Genomic DNA, 13,463 nt, shown 5'->3' with positions numbered 1-13,463 from the left:
TATCTCTTATTTCTCTCTCTCTCTCTCTCTCTCTCTCATATTTATATTTGTGTGTCTACACGCACGGTTGTATGTTTCTGCCTCTGTAACATTTGACCTCGTAGTCGACATATATTTATGACACTGACGTACGTTACTCTCCGTTCTAAATTTAGTACCCGTTTCTCGCATGATAACCTGCCTTGTATTTAATCAATGATAACCGGTATGGATAGTATATAGCCATGTATGTAGCCAGGGAGATTTGTTTTCTTACAATGGACGGTTTGAGGTGTACGAGTCATAGTGATTAATAGCTAGAACGTCCTAGCATTTATTGATGAATTCAAGTCGTTTTTCGTTTCAACTATTTCCCACTTTTACATATCCCGTTTATGGTGTGGCGATATTATACCTTTGTCAATATAACTGACTGACGAATGGAGTAATCTATCAGTGGAAGTCCCAGACTGTTAAATTCATTCAGGTTAAGAATTGAGGACACAGTTTCGTAATCTAAACTGTGGATTTTGTTATTTGACACCTGGAGGCACATAATAATACAATATGGTACAGTAGTGGTATAGAACTTTCCGGGTAAGAGTGATACTTTATACAGCTTGTTAGAACAAGCAGCAGACGACAACTTGCTGTTCAGCCATATATTGAAAACAAATGGCACTTGCAAGTGAACACCTAACGTGTTCGATTTGCCTTGATATTTTCAGACAGCCCAGAGCGCTGTTACCATGCCTTCATAACTTCTGTGAAGCGTGTCTGAAGGATTACATTGTGGACAAAGTCAATAGGGGTCTAGTCAACAGCGGCTTCGAGTGTCCATTTTGTAGGAAGTTTGTTGCAGAACCCGCTTCTAACAAATCACCGCAAGAATGGGCCGCCCTATATCCTTTAAATCACTTAATAGTATCACTGGTTGACTCTCTCCGATCTCAGGATAACGGATGGAACACAAATAACGAACAAACCCAAGGCACTGTCTTGGAGCAACATGTCAGACAATGGCGTGAATCGGTTGCTGATAGTGCCAGGCTAGATGGGCAATCAACAGTTTCTGAAGAATATAGAGAAACAAAACAAACTAGAATATCGAACACTAGTTTCTCACGTTTGGACATACAGGATGAAGGCAGTACGTGTGTGCCAACTACTAAACACAACTGCGTTAAAAATGAGCAGTTTACCATCAATAGTCAAAGTTCTGATTCTGCCAACCAATTAGGGGTTGGTGGTTTTAGCAAAACATACGTTTTACATGACGAAAATGATAAGTCGGGTCCGTCGAGAAAGCTGTGCTATGTTAAAGTTGGTCAAGCTGATCTAGATAGTCCCCTTTGTATGTCCATCAAAGAAGCTACGAGTCACGGTTTGAGTAGTACGACAGTTACACAAGAAAATGATTTTCCAGACGTCACTGCGCAGTATCCCTATTATATCAACGTGGAATATGGTAATGACAATGGTCCACTGGTGTCCGCAAATCTTCCACACGAAGACAGGGATGTTCCTGTTTCACCAATGGAATCGGATTACGTGACGTTAAGACAAGATGTTTTACTGACGGATCCCTTTGAGAGACATAACGCTGTATACCAGGGTTAGTTCTAAACTCTTTCCCTTTTCATCTCTCCAATGTTCTTCCAAAATAAAAGCACCAGTTTATAGATATGTTTCACTGGGCGTACAAAGATATATATGTTTCACTAGACATCTGTACAGACATACACACACACACTCACACACACCCCCACATACATACATACATACATACATACATATTGTTTCATCGTTTAATAGAATTAAAGCAGACTATCATAATATACCAAATTATCCTTGAGGAGGTGCTGTGACCCATTTGTTAGCGTGCCAGACTCACGACCGAAAGGTCGCGCATTCGAATCCTGCCATTGGAACAGACCGAATCAGCTACAGTGATGTGTCCTTGGGCAGGTCACTTTACACCAATTGAATCAGCACTAAATAAGCTACATGCGTTGCTTTGCTGTAAAGCACCAAACCAAAGTATACCAGTGTATTGCTCACAATTTATTTTCCGGAAGTGTTTCAACAACTAGATCCGGTTTCCTTCTGTTCTGTACCTCTTAATTTTATACCCTGTGATTTGCAAGGCATGATGAAACAGAAGTAAGCAAGAACAGAAGCAAGAAAGGAATAAATTTCAAATATATCTTGATAACATATGTATGTATGTATGTATGTATGCATGTATGTATGTACATGTCTATGTATATATTTGCAGATTGTCAGCACTCACTAGAAGAACTACCGCCACCACCTCCAGGATGTGGGCCTCGACATCGTCCACCAGAATGGCATCCTTTTTCACGCTTCAATCCAGGACCACACCACCCACACCAATTTGGTCACATGCCACCACACCACCCACCTCATCATCATCATCGTCACCACCTGCCAACGTTATACGCATCTCCACGCCATCACCCACCACCACATCATCCACCACGCCACCACCCACATCCACACCACCCGCCTCCACATCATCCACATCTATTCCGCCCTCCCCTATTCCATGGTCCACGAGCACATTGCCCTTGTTCATTCTGTCACGCACCACCATAACGATCTCTACCACTTCATCAACCATTGCCACATCCATGCACAAACATACACACACACACATACACACACACACACACACAAACTGGTGAAAAAATCCACTGTTTACATGTCAATAACACCATTTCAGTACCCTTATCTATACCAATACACATCAGAGCACAACCCTTCTCAATGCCATTTCGTATAATCTTAAACAATGATCGTATCAGCATAACAAATACAAAAGACACATTCATCAATCGCTGCATAATGCGAACGTATCGTTCGCCACCACAGCGCACTTCTCCACCACGATTACACATTCCGTTACTCTTCTCCAGTGTTTTCTGCACCGCCTGTCTCCCTGAAATCGTCCCTGATCACCACTTGGGCACTGAACATCGACCCAACACTACTATCTTCACTAAGGTAGGTTCCTCTGTTCCTAAAGCATGCACACAAGTAGGCATTTTCTTTTCTTCTCGAGTATACATAGTCTCTCTTTTTTATCAGAGGTGTTTTCCCCTATTGATTTGATAAGATGAAAAGCGCGTTCTCATATATTTATATTCAAAGCATTTTTAAATCTTTGCAGTTTCAGTTTATTATACTTAAGTTTAAAATAAAATTTTAAACGATGAAAGATGTTTTATCTTCGTAATAAGTCAATTACTAATATTTAATAGATACTAAATAAAGGACTTCAATAAAACTGCCCGCTGATACTTTTAGTTTTTCCCAAAGTCATCATCATTTTTGAGTTGAGAACATACAACATGCTGTATTTTTTAATTTACTTAATTATATTTTATGTATTTATGTATTTATTTATTCATTTATTTATTCATTCATTCATTTACTTGTTCATTTATTTATTCATTTAATTATTCATTTACTTATTCATTTATTTATTATTTTACTTATTAATTTACTTTTTCAATTACTTATTCATTTACTTATTTATTTACTTAGTCATTTATTTATTCATTTTTTATTTATTTATTCCAGAATTGCAATTGGAAGCTGACGAATGTCAACAAACTAAAATGTCTCTACCACTTGACTCCATCTGGGGTCATGCCTATTTTATCATGCGGAATGCATGCATTTGTTTTAGTCAAGACATATTTGAAGGAAAGTAATTGAGAATATACAAATGATATTACACGGTCAATAAATAGCTCCGACGCGTTCAATGAAAATGAAGACACAACGGAATATTACTTGTCTGTGTTTGTATAAATGAGTGTGATAGTTAATTTGTGTATGCATATCCGTGTAATATCGCAGTTTACACTTGTTTATCCTCCCTTCGGCTGTCTTTTAATACTAAAGATGTACATGGACTTTATTTTGCGTCCTTAGACAGACAACTCTAGAATTTGAATCATCTAGAGACATAGAACTTTAGAATTGTATGTGTCGAACCACATAGGACTCCAATCACACAGGGCTCTAGAATTGTATGTATCCCATCACATATAACTTTAGAACTGTATGTGTCAAATCATATATAGCTCTATGATTGTATAGCTCCAATCACATTTAGATTTAAAATTGTATGCAATCAATCACGTAGAACTTTAGAATTGTATGTGTCAAATCACATATAAATTTAGAATTGTATGCATCCAGACACATAAACTCATGAATTCTACGCGCTCATCCAGACACATAAAACTAGATTTGTATGCGTCCATCTACATAGAACTCTAGACTTTTAGGTACTCAGAGACATGGAACTATGTACGCTTCCAGAGACATAGATGTCTAGAATTGCACGCATCCATTGGCGTGGAACCTAATAAAAACGTTTCGTATCCATGTATCGACGTAGAAGTAAAAAACTTTACTCATCCAGCGTAGGAAAAATAAATTACTGAATAAAAATCAATAATTCTGCATTACCTGAGACATTATGCTCTATTTAGTTCATAATCCAACGAATCAAAAATCAGGGTCGAACTGTTACACTGTTCCTTGCTTTCTGCAAATATTATATGACTTTGACGTCGTACATTCACTTTCTTTTCACAACCGATACCATAGTACTTTTCTCAGCGGAAAATTTACATTTTACATTGTCTTCATAACATCATTACAGATTTTAGGACAGGAAATATGCAAAATAGGACCCCTACCACCCATTAAATTGATCAGTTTCACACTCAAGATTGTTTTTGCAACGAAAGTTTTTAATACTTTTCTTTTTCAATTTGAGGAAATAAGAACGTATAATGCAACACTCGTAAGGTACTGACCATTTTATCAGCTCTGGTGGTCTTCCATTCCAAATAATGACAATTTTTTTTCCCCCACACATAACACGAGATAAATGGAACGATAAATTCTTTTATTTTCAGCAAAGTTGCGAGAGGAAATTGTCTCGCTGCCACCCCAACGCTACCCCACCCCCTATCAAAACCACACATTTGATGACATGATGGTCGGTGCTTGAAGACCATGTAAATCGCTTTTCATAATTCGGGGTACATAAACTATGTTGCATATTCAGTCAAAAACTGATGACCAGTAATATAAAAGGAACTGAGAAACTTTCTGAGAAACACATGAAATTACCTCGTGCAAAATTGGCAAAGTGACGTAATGGAAGGCCGGTACCCAGATTAATTTCTGCTTTTGTTCTTTTTTTGTTGTTCAGAAAATGAATACGGCACATCCAGATTTGCGTTTTGTTAGATTGAATTTACGTGATTATATATGTAAGGCATCATCGAATTGGCTGGTCAAAATAACCCATTTTTCAAAACAGAATTCAATACAATTTTCTCACATTTTTTTAGTTTTAATATTGATGTGGAGCTAATCTTAGTGCACTTGTAGTCTAGCTTCTAGTTAATCGCCGAGGCCTATCTGTCTTGACCCCTTGACCCGCAACTAGACGAATGCGGGTTAGAATTTTGCTGGAACTGTTCTGGGTTGTCTCCTGTTGTATGTCTCAGAGTAAGGCACAATGCTCCCGTTGCCGTGGCAGCATAAGGACTTTAATGTGTTGATGTGCCGTTAATTAATCGTATTAATCATTTCATTAGATTGTTGTCCTTGTTGTTCATGTTGTACACACAATGCATTGTAATAATAAATGCTTACCCCTAATACATCTTGACTCGAAGAAGCACATGCAACTTGAAGAAATACTCCTTCGGCATACATGAGTATATAGGATTCCTTGTGTCCGTCCCTCTGTTCCTCACACAGCAACGTAAAAGCAACGAGTCTGGCGATCTTTGATGGATTGCTATGTTATACATGGTCACGTTACCGTCATCATCTGACTTGGTGCATATTGCCCATTGCATTTAGCAGTTTTTCAGGGGTAACTACGAATCTTTGTACATATTGTGGACATTATCTGAAGATGTGCATATTATCAATGACCGCGTTTACAAAATTTATGTCAGACGTTTTGCCTTTTTAAGTTCCAGAAGGATGCAGTATGCGACCCAATGCGATGGTTCCAGCTATAGCTTGTTTCAACCGGCACCGCGAATGGCACTTGGTGATGTAGCCGTGCACGTGTTAATGCAAACGGCTTCACCAATAGACTTTAAATAGGATTTTTTTTTTATTTATAGCTATAATGATTCAAAACCGTAATGTGCCCCGTTAACGATGAGTGTATATAAACTATATTTAACACTCATGTGACCTGTTTAAGAATTGACACTGAGATTTCAAGCACAACTTCGCACAGCGTAATAAATTTAGCATCGATGTGTAGCTCATAGATTCGATTTTTCAGGCCTTTATCAATTTTAACATAGTATTCCACCTTTTAAGAAATGCCAGCCCGTTTTCCAACGTTACTGCTATATATAGCCATGATCGCATCCAGTTCAGTATGCAACTGCTACGTACTGAATATAATTTTACCCTCTCACTGGGTCGACCGAAGTTATGTACCGCATCAGCTGGATAGCGTCTCTTGTGGTCAACTTTTAAGAGTGTATTGTTCCATGTACTTGAACTTCTTTTTGTGTAACTGAATATCTATATCCACATCTCATATATGTTATCGTATGGTGACTGTGTGAGTTTACGTTGAAAATGCCTCTAATAATATTTGTTTTAAACACATATTACCATATATTAACTACCAATATGACCACATAAGTTGCAGAAATAAAATCAGTCTGTGCTCCGTAATGAACTCTGGGAGAGGTTTTTAAAAAATTAAATCAACACCATTGAATTGCAAGAGCATGCAAACACAAGATTCGTGATTTATTTTGTAGATCATATTAATTCGACTGTCTTTAATTAATGTGTTACAAATATATCTTTCTTCTTCTGTGTTACGGAACAGTAATATAATACTGATAAATCTGTCATAAAGAAGATATCAGTATTGAAGGCATGAACTTGGTGTTGCATACTAGATCTAGAAGAACAATACAGAATTATTCTTGTCTAATTTGCAAACATGTTTCGAAAAAATACTATTTCCACTCTCAAATCAGTTAACGAATACTACACAGTTTGAAAAATAAGTATTTCCTTGCTTTTATGTGTCAACTAGAATAGGAACAATAAACAGGAAACTTTTGAGTGATTCATAACCAACAATTTCGACTGTAATCTTATCACACCGACAGTTTCAGTGCATTAATTAGCTCTTCGAATTTCGTAAATAATGTAGGCGTTAATACCTGAGTGGTTTTAAATGTAAGATTACAGCTCTAGCTTCTCACGTGTTTGAATATATATATATATATATATATATATATATATATATATATATATATATATATATATATATATATATAGCCTAAACCTTGTTTTTGCGTTTATGACTCATGAGACATTAACGCCAAACAAGGCTTAGGATGTATTCGTTTGCTTGACTATGAATGATGACATAAAAATTGGGAAAAAATAACTATATTTTGATTTTGTATGTTGTGTGATTTCCTTATTAAGCCAAATCGTCTCATTCATTCTCCCAATCTACCTACGTACCAATCTACCTATATACAAATCCACCTATATTACAATCTACCTACATACCAATCTACCTAAATGTGTGGTTCATTAGATATTAAAAATTTCACATGGATGGAACGCCTCATATCTCAAAAGTCACCGGTATGCATCCATAGCCGGTTCGACTGGTGCAATCGAGATTTAGGTGATATTATTAATAAATACTGTGTATTCCATAATTTTGCGAGGTAACAAGTATCGTGGATTTGTTATAAAACACTAACTAAAGATTGAACCAACATGGCCCTTTCTAATTCTACGTTTTTTCAGTATCGACGAAAATAAATCGAACCCACGTAAATACGAATTCACTGTAATACCAAGCATCGTTTATAAGGAGCCACCCAGTGTAATCTACAGCACCCGTTCCTCAGACTCTGAACACTCCCAATCCTCAAATATGCCATAAATCTTAACAAATTCAAATGCAGTTACACATAAATTCTGCTGTTCATTACGCCAGATTCTGAAGTCAAGTTTGTCTGCATGTCTTTGTCTGATGGACGTGTGCTGGAGAAATGCTACTGTTGTAAGGTCAGCCTGTCCGCAAAATAAACCTATCCAAAGGTTGTGTTAGTGCCCCAACAGAAAATGGAAATAAAACATAAATGGTAATACAAGTGTACATCGACCCATTGGCGTGTGTTAGTAACTATATATTTAAGTAATATGTGTCTGTGTGTGTGTGTGTGTGAGAGAGAGAGAGAGAGAGTTTGTTACAAATCGATTTCACAGCTGTTACAATGATGCTGATCCGCCATCAGATATAACCACTGTTACTAAAGAAAACAAATTTAAACGACTTCTCAAAACCCGTTAGCAGTATTTAACCGAACTTGACCCAAAAAGTACTCGGGCATCAAAGCCTTTAAAATTGTTACAAAAAGATGTCCATCTCCCATCAAAAATGGCATCTGTTGCTAAAAATAGAAAGCAGTTCAAACACTTTTTTTCTCAAGAACTGCTCAAAATAATTTCAGCAAATATGGCCAGAAATAAATCTGGAATAAAGCACTTTAATTAAAAAATTGTATGCCTATCCATCATAAAATATTTTGCTGTCGTTGCTGCAAGTAGCAAATCATTAAAACGCTCGAAAAGTGCTCAACAGATCTTCACTAAATTTGACAAGATAGTCTAACATAAAGTCTTTTCAGATTTGTATCAATTATATAAGTCTGCGATCAAATATCGCCACTATTATTAAAAGTAGTAACACGTAAAGTACTTTTTCTTTCTTTCAAAAACTCTTAAAAAAACATAGCCATATTGGACAGAAAGCACCTTCACCGAAGACAGGCCTTTTAATTTTGTACACGTAATGTTTATCATTTGTCAAATATCGATGAAGATACAAGAAACGGACAAAACTTCAACCAATTGTTCTCATAACCAATCAACAGAATAAGAATAAAATTATATCTAAGCTCCTTCAAAAGAATATTGTATTGTGAAACTCATGTTTTTGACTATTGGGCTGATGTCAGCACGCAACCGATCTCAGTGCCAGTTGGGCCGCTTGTTTACTTTTGTTTGTTTGGTTGTTGGTTTTTGGGGATTTTTTTGGTGAGGTGTGTTTTTTTGTTGTTGTTTCTTTTGTTTTCTTTTTTTTTTTTGTTTTTTGTTTTTTGTGTGCGTGGACATCTCTTCTTCTCTAATATTTATGCATACTCAGCTATGTATTCCTGTCTTTCAAAGCTAAAGAGTGTTCTTTAGGATATAATCCAATAGGGACACTTTTGTACAGTGATTGTAATCAAAGCTGTAGGTAGAGATGTAGGTGGAAGATATAGAACATAGAATAATAGACAGGATTTTAAACCATGAGTCATGTCGAATGACTAATGGGTCTCGTGTTGTTAACACCCACTGACTGTCAGTATATATATAGAAGAAACATCACACTAAAATGTTTATTAATTGCCTTGACTAGCTTACTGAATTTTTGTTAACTGGCAATTTCTTCCTTTTCTCGTGTAAAAGTTTACGATATTTTCCTATGAGCGAATATACCTGTATGGACTAGATATTTCAACAGTTGACTGAAGGTCCGCAACGTAAATCCGTTGAAAACCGGGTTGAAATACATAGCAGACGACAATACATTTTCTCGAGTTGGACTTTTGTAGAACATTACTGCGTCAATGGCTCTTTCAAGTGAACATTTACAATGTTCGATTTGCCGAGAACTCTTTAACAAACCCAGAACTCTGATACCCTGCCTCCATACTTTCTGCGAGGTTTGTCTATATGGCTGCATTATGGATCAGGTTGCACGTGGTCAGGTGAACGCAGGCTTTAAATGTCCATTTTGTACTGCATTTGTTGCGGAGCCGGCTTCAGACAAGCCACCCTGTGAATGGGCTACTATATTTCCTTTGAATCATTTAATAGTGTCTTTGCTGGACACTTTCAAGAGTCAAAACAGATTTGAAACAAACTCTGGTGAATATTCCAAAACCGAAATCGTCGGAAGCAACAGTGAACAATATCATTTTAATTCTAGCTCGAAACAGTCAACATTTTGGGATTCAGATAGAATGATAAGAAATGGAGTTTTAAAACCTGTAACAAGCAGCACGAAGGATGGACAAAATGTGAATACAACACGAATCAACAGTAAACAGGAAAATCTACCTGAAACAGGCGCTTTTGTAACTCGCTCAATCGAGCCCACTTACGTTAATGTTAAAATCGAAGTTGGACGTGATGATAACAACATTAGCGGCTGTTGCGATGATTCGGATTATACAAAATTAACACAAACACCCGACTTTGTTCCGGACGTTTCTGATGAACTTGATTACGTGCTGCTAAGAAACGACGTCAACAGGACCACCTTCTTCAATAAGGAAAGCTATGTTTCTGATAGTAAGTCAAAAGACTTTATATATATATATATATATATATATATATATATATATATATATATATATATATATATATATATATTCTCGCCTGTTAAACTCGTACTTTGTCTGACCCATCTTCGCTTTCGTCAGTGCAATATTATTTGAATCTGCCACCAAATCGCCTTTCTTTCTCAGCTACCCAAATATAAAAAGGGCGTTGTATGTATTCTTACTCAGCTACCCGAATATAGAAAGGCGTTGTATGTATTCTCACTCAGCTACCCAAATACAAAATGGCGTTGTATGTATTCTTCTCAGCTACCCAAAAATAAAAATGGTGTCGTGTGTTTTTCTTACTCAGCTACCCAAAATATAAAAGGCATTGTGTATATTCTTATTCAGGTACCTAAATATAAAATGGCGTTATATGTATCCTTACTCAGCTAACCAATAATACAAAAAGGCGTTGTATCTATTCTTACTCACCTACTCAAAACAAAAAGGCGATGTGTGTATTCTTATTCAGCTACCCAAATGTAAAAAAGTTTTTTTTTTTATGAATGCTTACTCAGCAACCTAAATTCCAAATCTAAAAGGCGTTGTATGTAAATCTTACTCAGCTACCCAAATCTAAAAGGCACTGTATGCAAATCTTACTCAGCTACCCAAATCTAAAAGGCACTGTATGCAAATCTTACTCAGCTACCCAAATCTAAAAGGCGTTGTATGCAAATCTTACTCAGCTACCCAAATCTAAAAGGCACTGTATGCAAATCTTACTCAGCTACCCAAATCTAAAAGGCACTGTATGCAAATCTTACTCAGCTACCCAAATCTAAAAGGCACTGTATGCAAATCTTACTCAGCTACCCAAATCTAAAAGGCGTTGTATGCAAATCTTACTCAGCTACACAAATCTAAAAGGCACTGTATGCAAATCTTACTCAGCTACCCAAATCTAAAAGGCGTTGTCTACAAATCTTAGCTACCCAAATCTAAAATGCGTCGTATCTACAATATTGATATTGCATTCATTCGTTCTAGATTATGACGATTGTGTTAGGATGCAGAACCTTTAAATGTATTATTGCCTTCATCAATCTGACTACTGGCGATAAATGTCGTTTGCGTGTTTTTTAAATATTTTATTTAAACGGATTATATGAATATATATAGCACCACAACCACTACCACAGTGTCATGATCCCTATTATTTAATCCCTGAGTCCACTGTCTTGACACAGTTTACAAAAGAATTTAGCTTCTAGATTCTGATTTACTCTAACCTTCAACATCTTGTTCAGTTAATCTGCTTTATTGGTAATTTGGCACAACAATTCTAATGCCAATTTATCTTCACGCTTCCTTATGATTTGTTACAGAAACCATGACATCAGATTCAGATGTACTGTTTCTGCCACCACCACCGCCATGTGGATCTCGACCCCGTACAGTGCAACAAGATGTTTCACCAGTTAAAAGTTCTTCAAACCGACAGCAACCTCTCAACTATTTACCAACAACCCATCACACACCGTGGCATCATCCTGTGAAGTCATACTTACAATACGGGTCTCAACAAGCTCAAATTGGACCTACGTCTTAACGCCCGACCGGTTATTCTTTACTTTATGGAGGTGTGTTATCACTTGGGCATCTAACTGACTGTTTGCTATAATCCAAGAGTCAGCGTGTTTGTGAGTCCGTGCTTAACTCAACCTCTTAATCACTTATTATTACTTCTATATCCAGCTGATGTGATTTGAAGTTTTATTCATATCAGATTGGATCGGCTATTATTTGCTGTTTGCCATGGGACGTAGCTTTTCATACAATAAAGGAGTTAAGCTCATCAGATATCATCATATTAGATTTGGTGAATTTAAATTTTGCAAGTGCTTATCGAGCCGATTCCTTATTGAATAATGTACCTTATGAACATTTCTTTCTTCCCAGTAAGGCCAAAATAACAAGGTTATACACAATACCAGCTTAGTTATCAACATTTTTATGTGTCGTTCAGAGCTTTTGACCTTTATAGACTCATACATACATACACACATATATATATATATATATATATATATATATATATATATATATATATATATATATATATATATATATATACTTTGTTTATTTGAGAAAATAGTTTCTTAATTTGTTAATTAATAAGGTATTTCATTTCAGATACAAACACCAAGAGAAACTGCTATTACTGTTTATTTCACGTGCAGCCAACTTCTATATGGGTTATCATCAGCTTTGACTGGTTGAATTTCACCGTATTCTTCCTGGCAATCAAATGACCTCCGAAGTCCTGAAGACCTAAGAAAAATATTCCGGGTTTATCATGATTTTGGAAAAGTCGAGAAAGTGAACAATTGTAGCAGACAGTCCTGAAAGTGGGAGAAGTTGATTAATACATTTTCTGAGAAAAGCATGACGCCATGTGAATAGAAAGACCAATCGTAATGGTCCAACGCAACCTTTAGTTATAATTTTTGTTTATTTATTTATGTTATATTTAACAATTTCATTGCCAGACTTGGAAGATGTTTGGTAAAATAATATTTTTCTTAATGCAATAATTGTATTGAGACAAGAATTCAGTACATTTTAAAATAAATTTTGTGCAATTTATCTGACGTTGATTCTTCACGTTATCAAGAAGTTGCGCTCGTTTTAAAGTTTCGTGGCACAAATTTACATATCCAAAATATTTAGTAGGAAAGTCTATGGGATATTTGGAAGTGGAAACTCCAGTCAATTGATGAATACTGTAGATCAAGAGAAAACCGAGAACCTGGGTATAAACACTTTTTAAGAGAAAATTGAGACATTCATGTAAAGGTCATTTTCTAATTCCCACTGAAAACCAGTAATAATAATCTTAATAAATAAAAAATGCACGAAGAAATTTAGGACCTTTGTCGATGCCGTGACATTTATCATAACACTATGTAATATATATATATATATATATATATATATATATATATATATATATATATATATATATATATATAT

General features: G+C 36.0%; 2 protein-coding genes across 5 annotated transcripts; both read left to right on the top strand.

Annotated features, from left to right (window-relative positions):
• Positions 1–230: 230 nt before the first annotated feature.
• Positions 231–4,484, top strand: LOC149788030 (uncharacterized). Of its 2 annotated transcripts, none has more exons than XM_089974306.1 (3): positions 231–1,594; positions 2,919–3,006; positions 3,586–4,484. In XM_089974306.1, the coding sequence occupies exons 1-3, from the start codon at positions 655–657 to the stop codon at positions 3,602–3,604; spliced, it is 1,047 nt and encodes a 348-aa protein (XP_089830432.1). In that variant the 5' UTR covers positions 231–654; the 3' UTR covers positions 3,605–4,484. The 2 variants fall into 2 exon arrangements, 1 of the variants encoding a protein (XP_089830432.1); XR_016424137.1 differs by having other exon boundaries at positions 234–1,594; positions 2,258–3,006.
• A 4,934-nt stretch (positions 4,485–9,418) lies between these two features.
• On the top strand, positions 9,419–13,076 carry LOC149788029 (uncharacterized). 3 transcript variants are annotated; one of them, XR_016424136.1, is made up of 3 exons: positions 9,438–10,452; positions 11,816–12,130; positions 12,624–13,076. XR_016424136.1 is itself a non-coding variant. In XM_089974304.1 (3 exons), the coding sequence occupies exons 1-2, from the start codon at positions 9,726–9,728 to the stop codon at positions 12,037–12,039; spliced, it is 951 nt and encodes a 316-aa protein (XP_089830430.1). In that variant the 5' UTR covers positions 9,456–9,725; the 3' UTR covers positions 12,040–12,070; positions 12,624–13,076. The 3 variants fall into 3 exon arrangements, 2 of the variants coding, with proteins under 2 accessions (XP_089830431.1, XP_089830430.1); XM_089974304.1 differs by having other exon boundaries at positions 9,456–10,452; positions 11,816–12,070; XM_089974305.1 differs by lacking the exon at positions 11,816–12,130 and having other exon boundaries at positions 9,419–10,452.
• Positions 13,077–13,463: the final 387 nt, after the last annotated feature.

This window comes from Sinohyriopsis cumingii, chromosome 11 (assembly GCF_028554795.1).
Source record: "Sinohyriopsis cumingii isolate HCF-2022 chromosome 11, ASM2855479v2, whole genome shotgun sequence".
NCBI classification, from domain to species: Eukaryota; Metazoa; Mollusca; class Bivalvia; order Unionida; family Unionidae; genus Sinohyriopsis; species Sinohyriopsis cumingii.
This window is presented reverse-complemented; position numbering and strand designations above follow the sequence as displayed.

Coding starts and splice junctions, on each gene's coding strand:
- LOC149788030 (XM_089974306.1), top strand. CDS start 655: ATGGCACTTGCAAGTGAACACCTAACGTGTTCGATTTGCCTTGATATT. Junction 1,595..2,918: donor ACATAACGCTGTATACCAGG/GTTAGTTCTAAA, acceptor ACTCTTCTCCAG/TGTTTTCTGCACCGCCTGTC.
- LOC149788029 (XM_089974304.1), top strand. CDS start 9,726: ATGGCTCTTTCAAGTGAACATTTACAATGTTCGATTTGCCGAGAACTC. Junction 10,453..11,815: donor GGAAAGCTATGTTTCTGATA/GTAAGTCAAAAG, acceptor GATTTGTTACAG/AAACCATGACATCAGATTCA.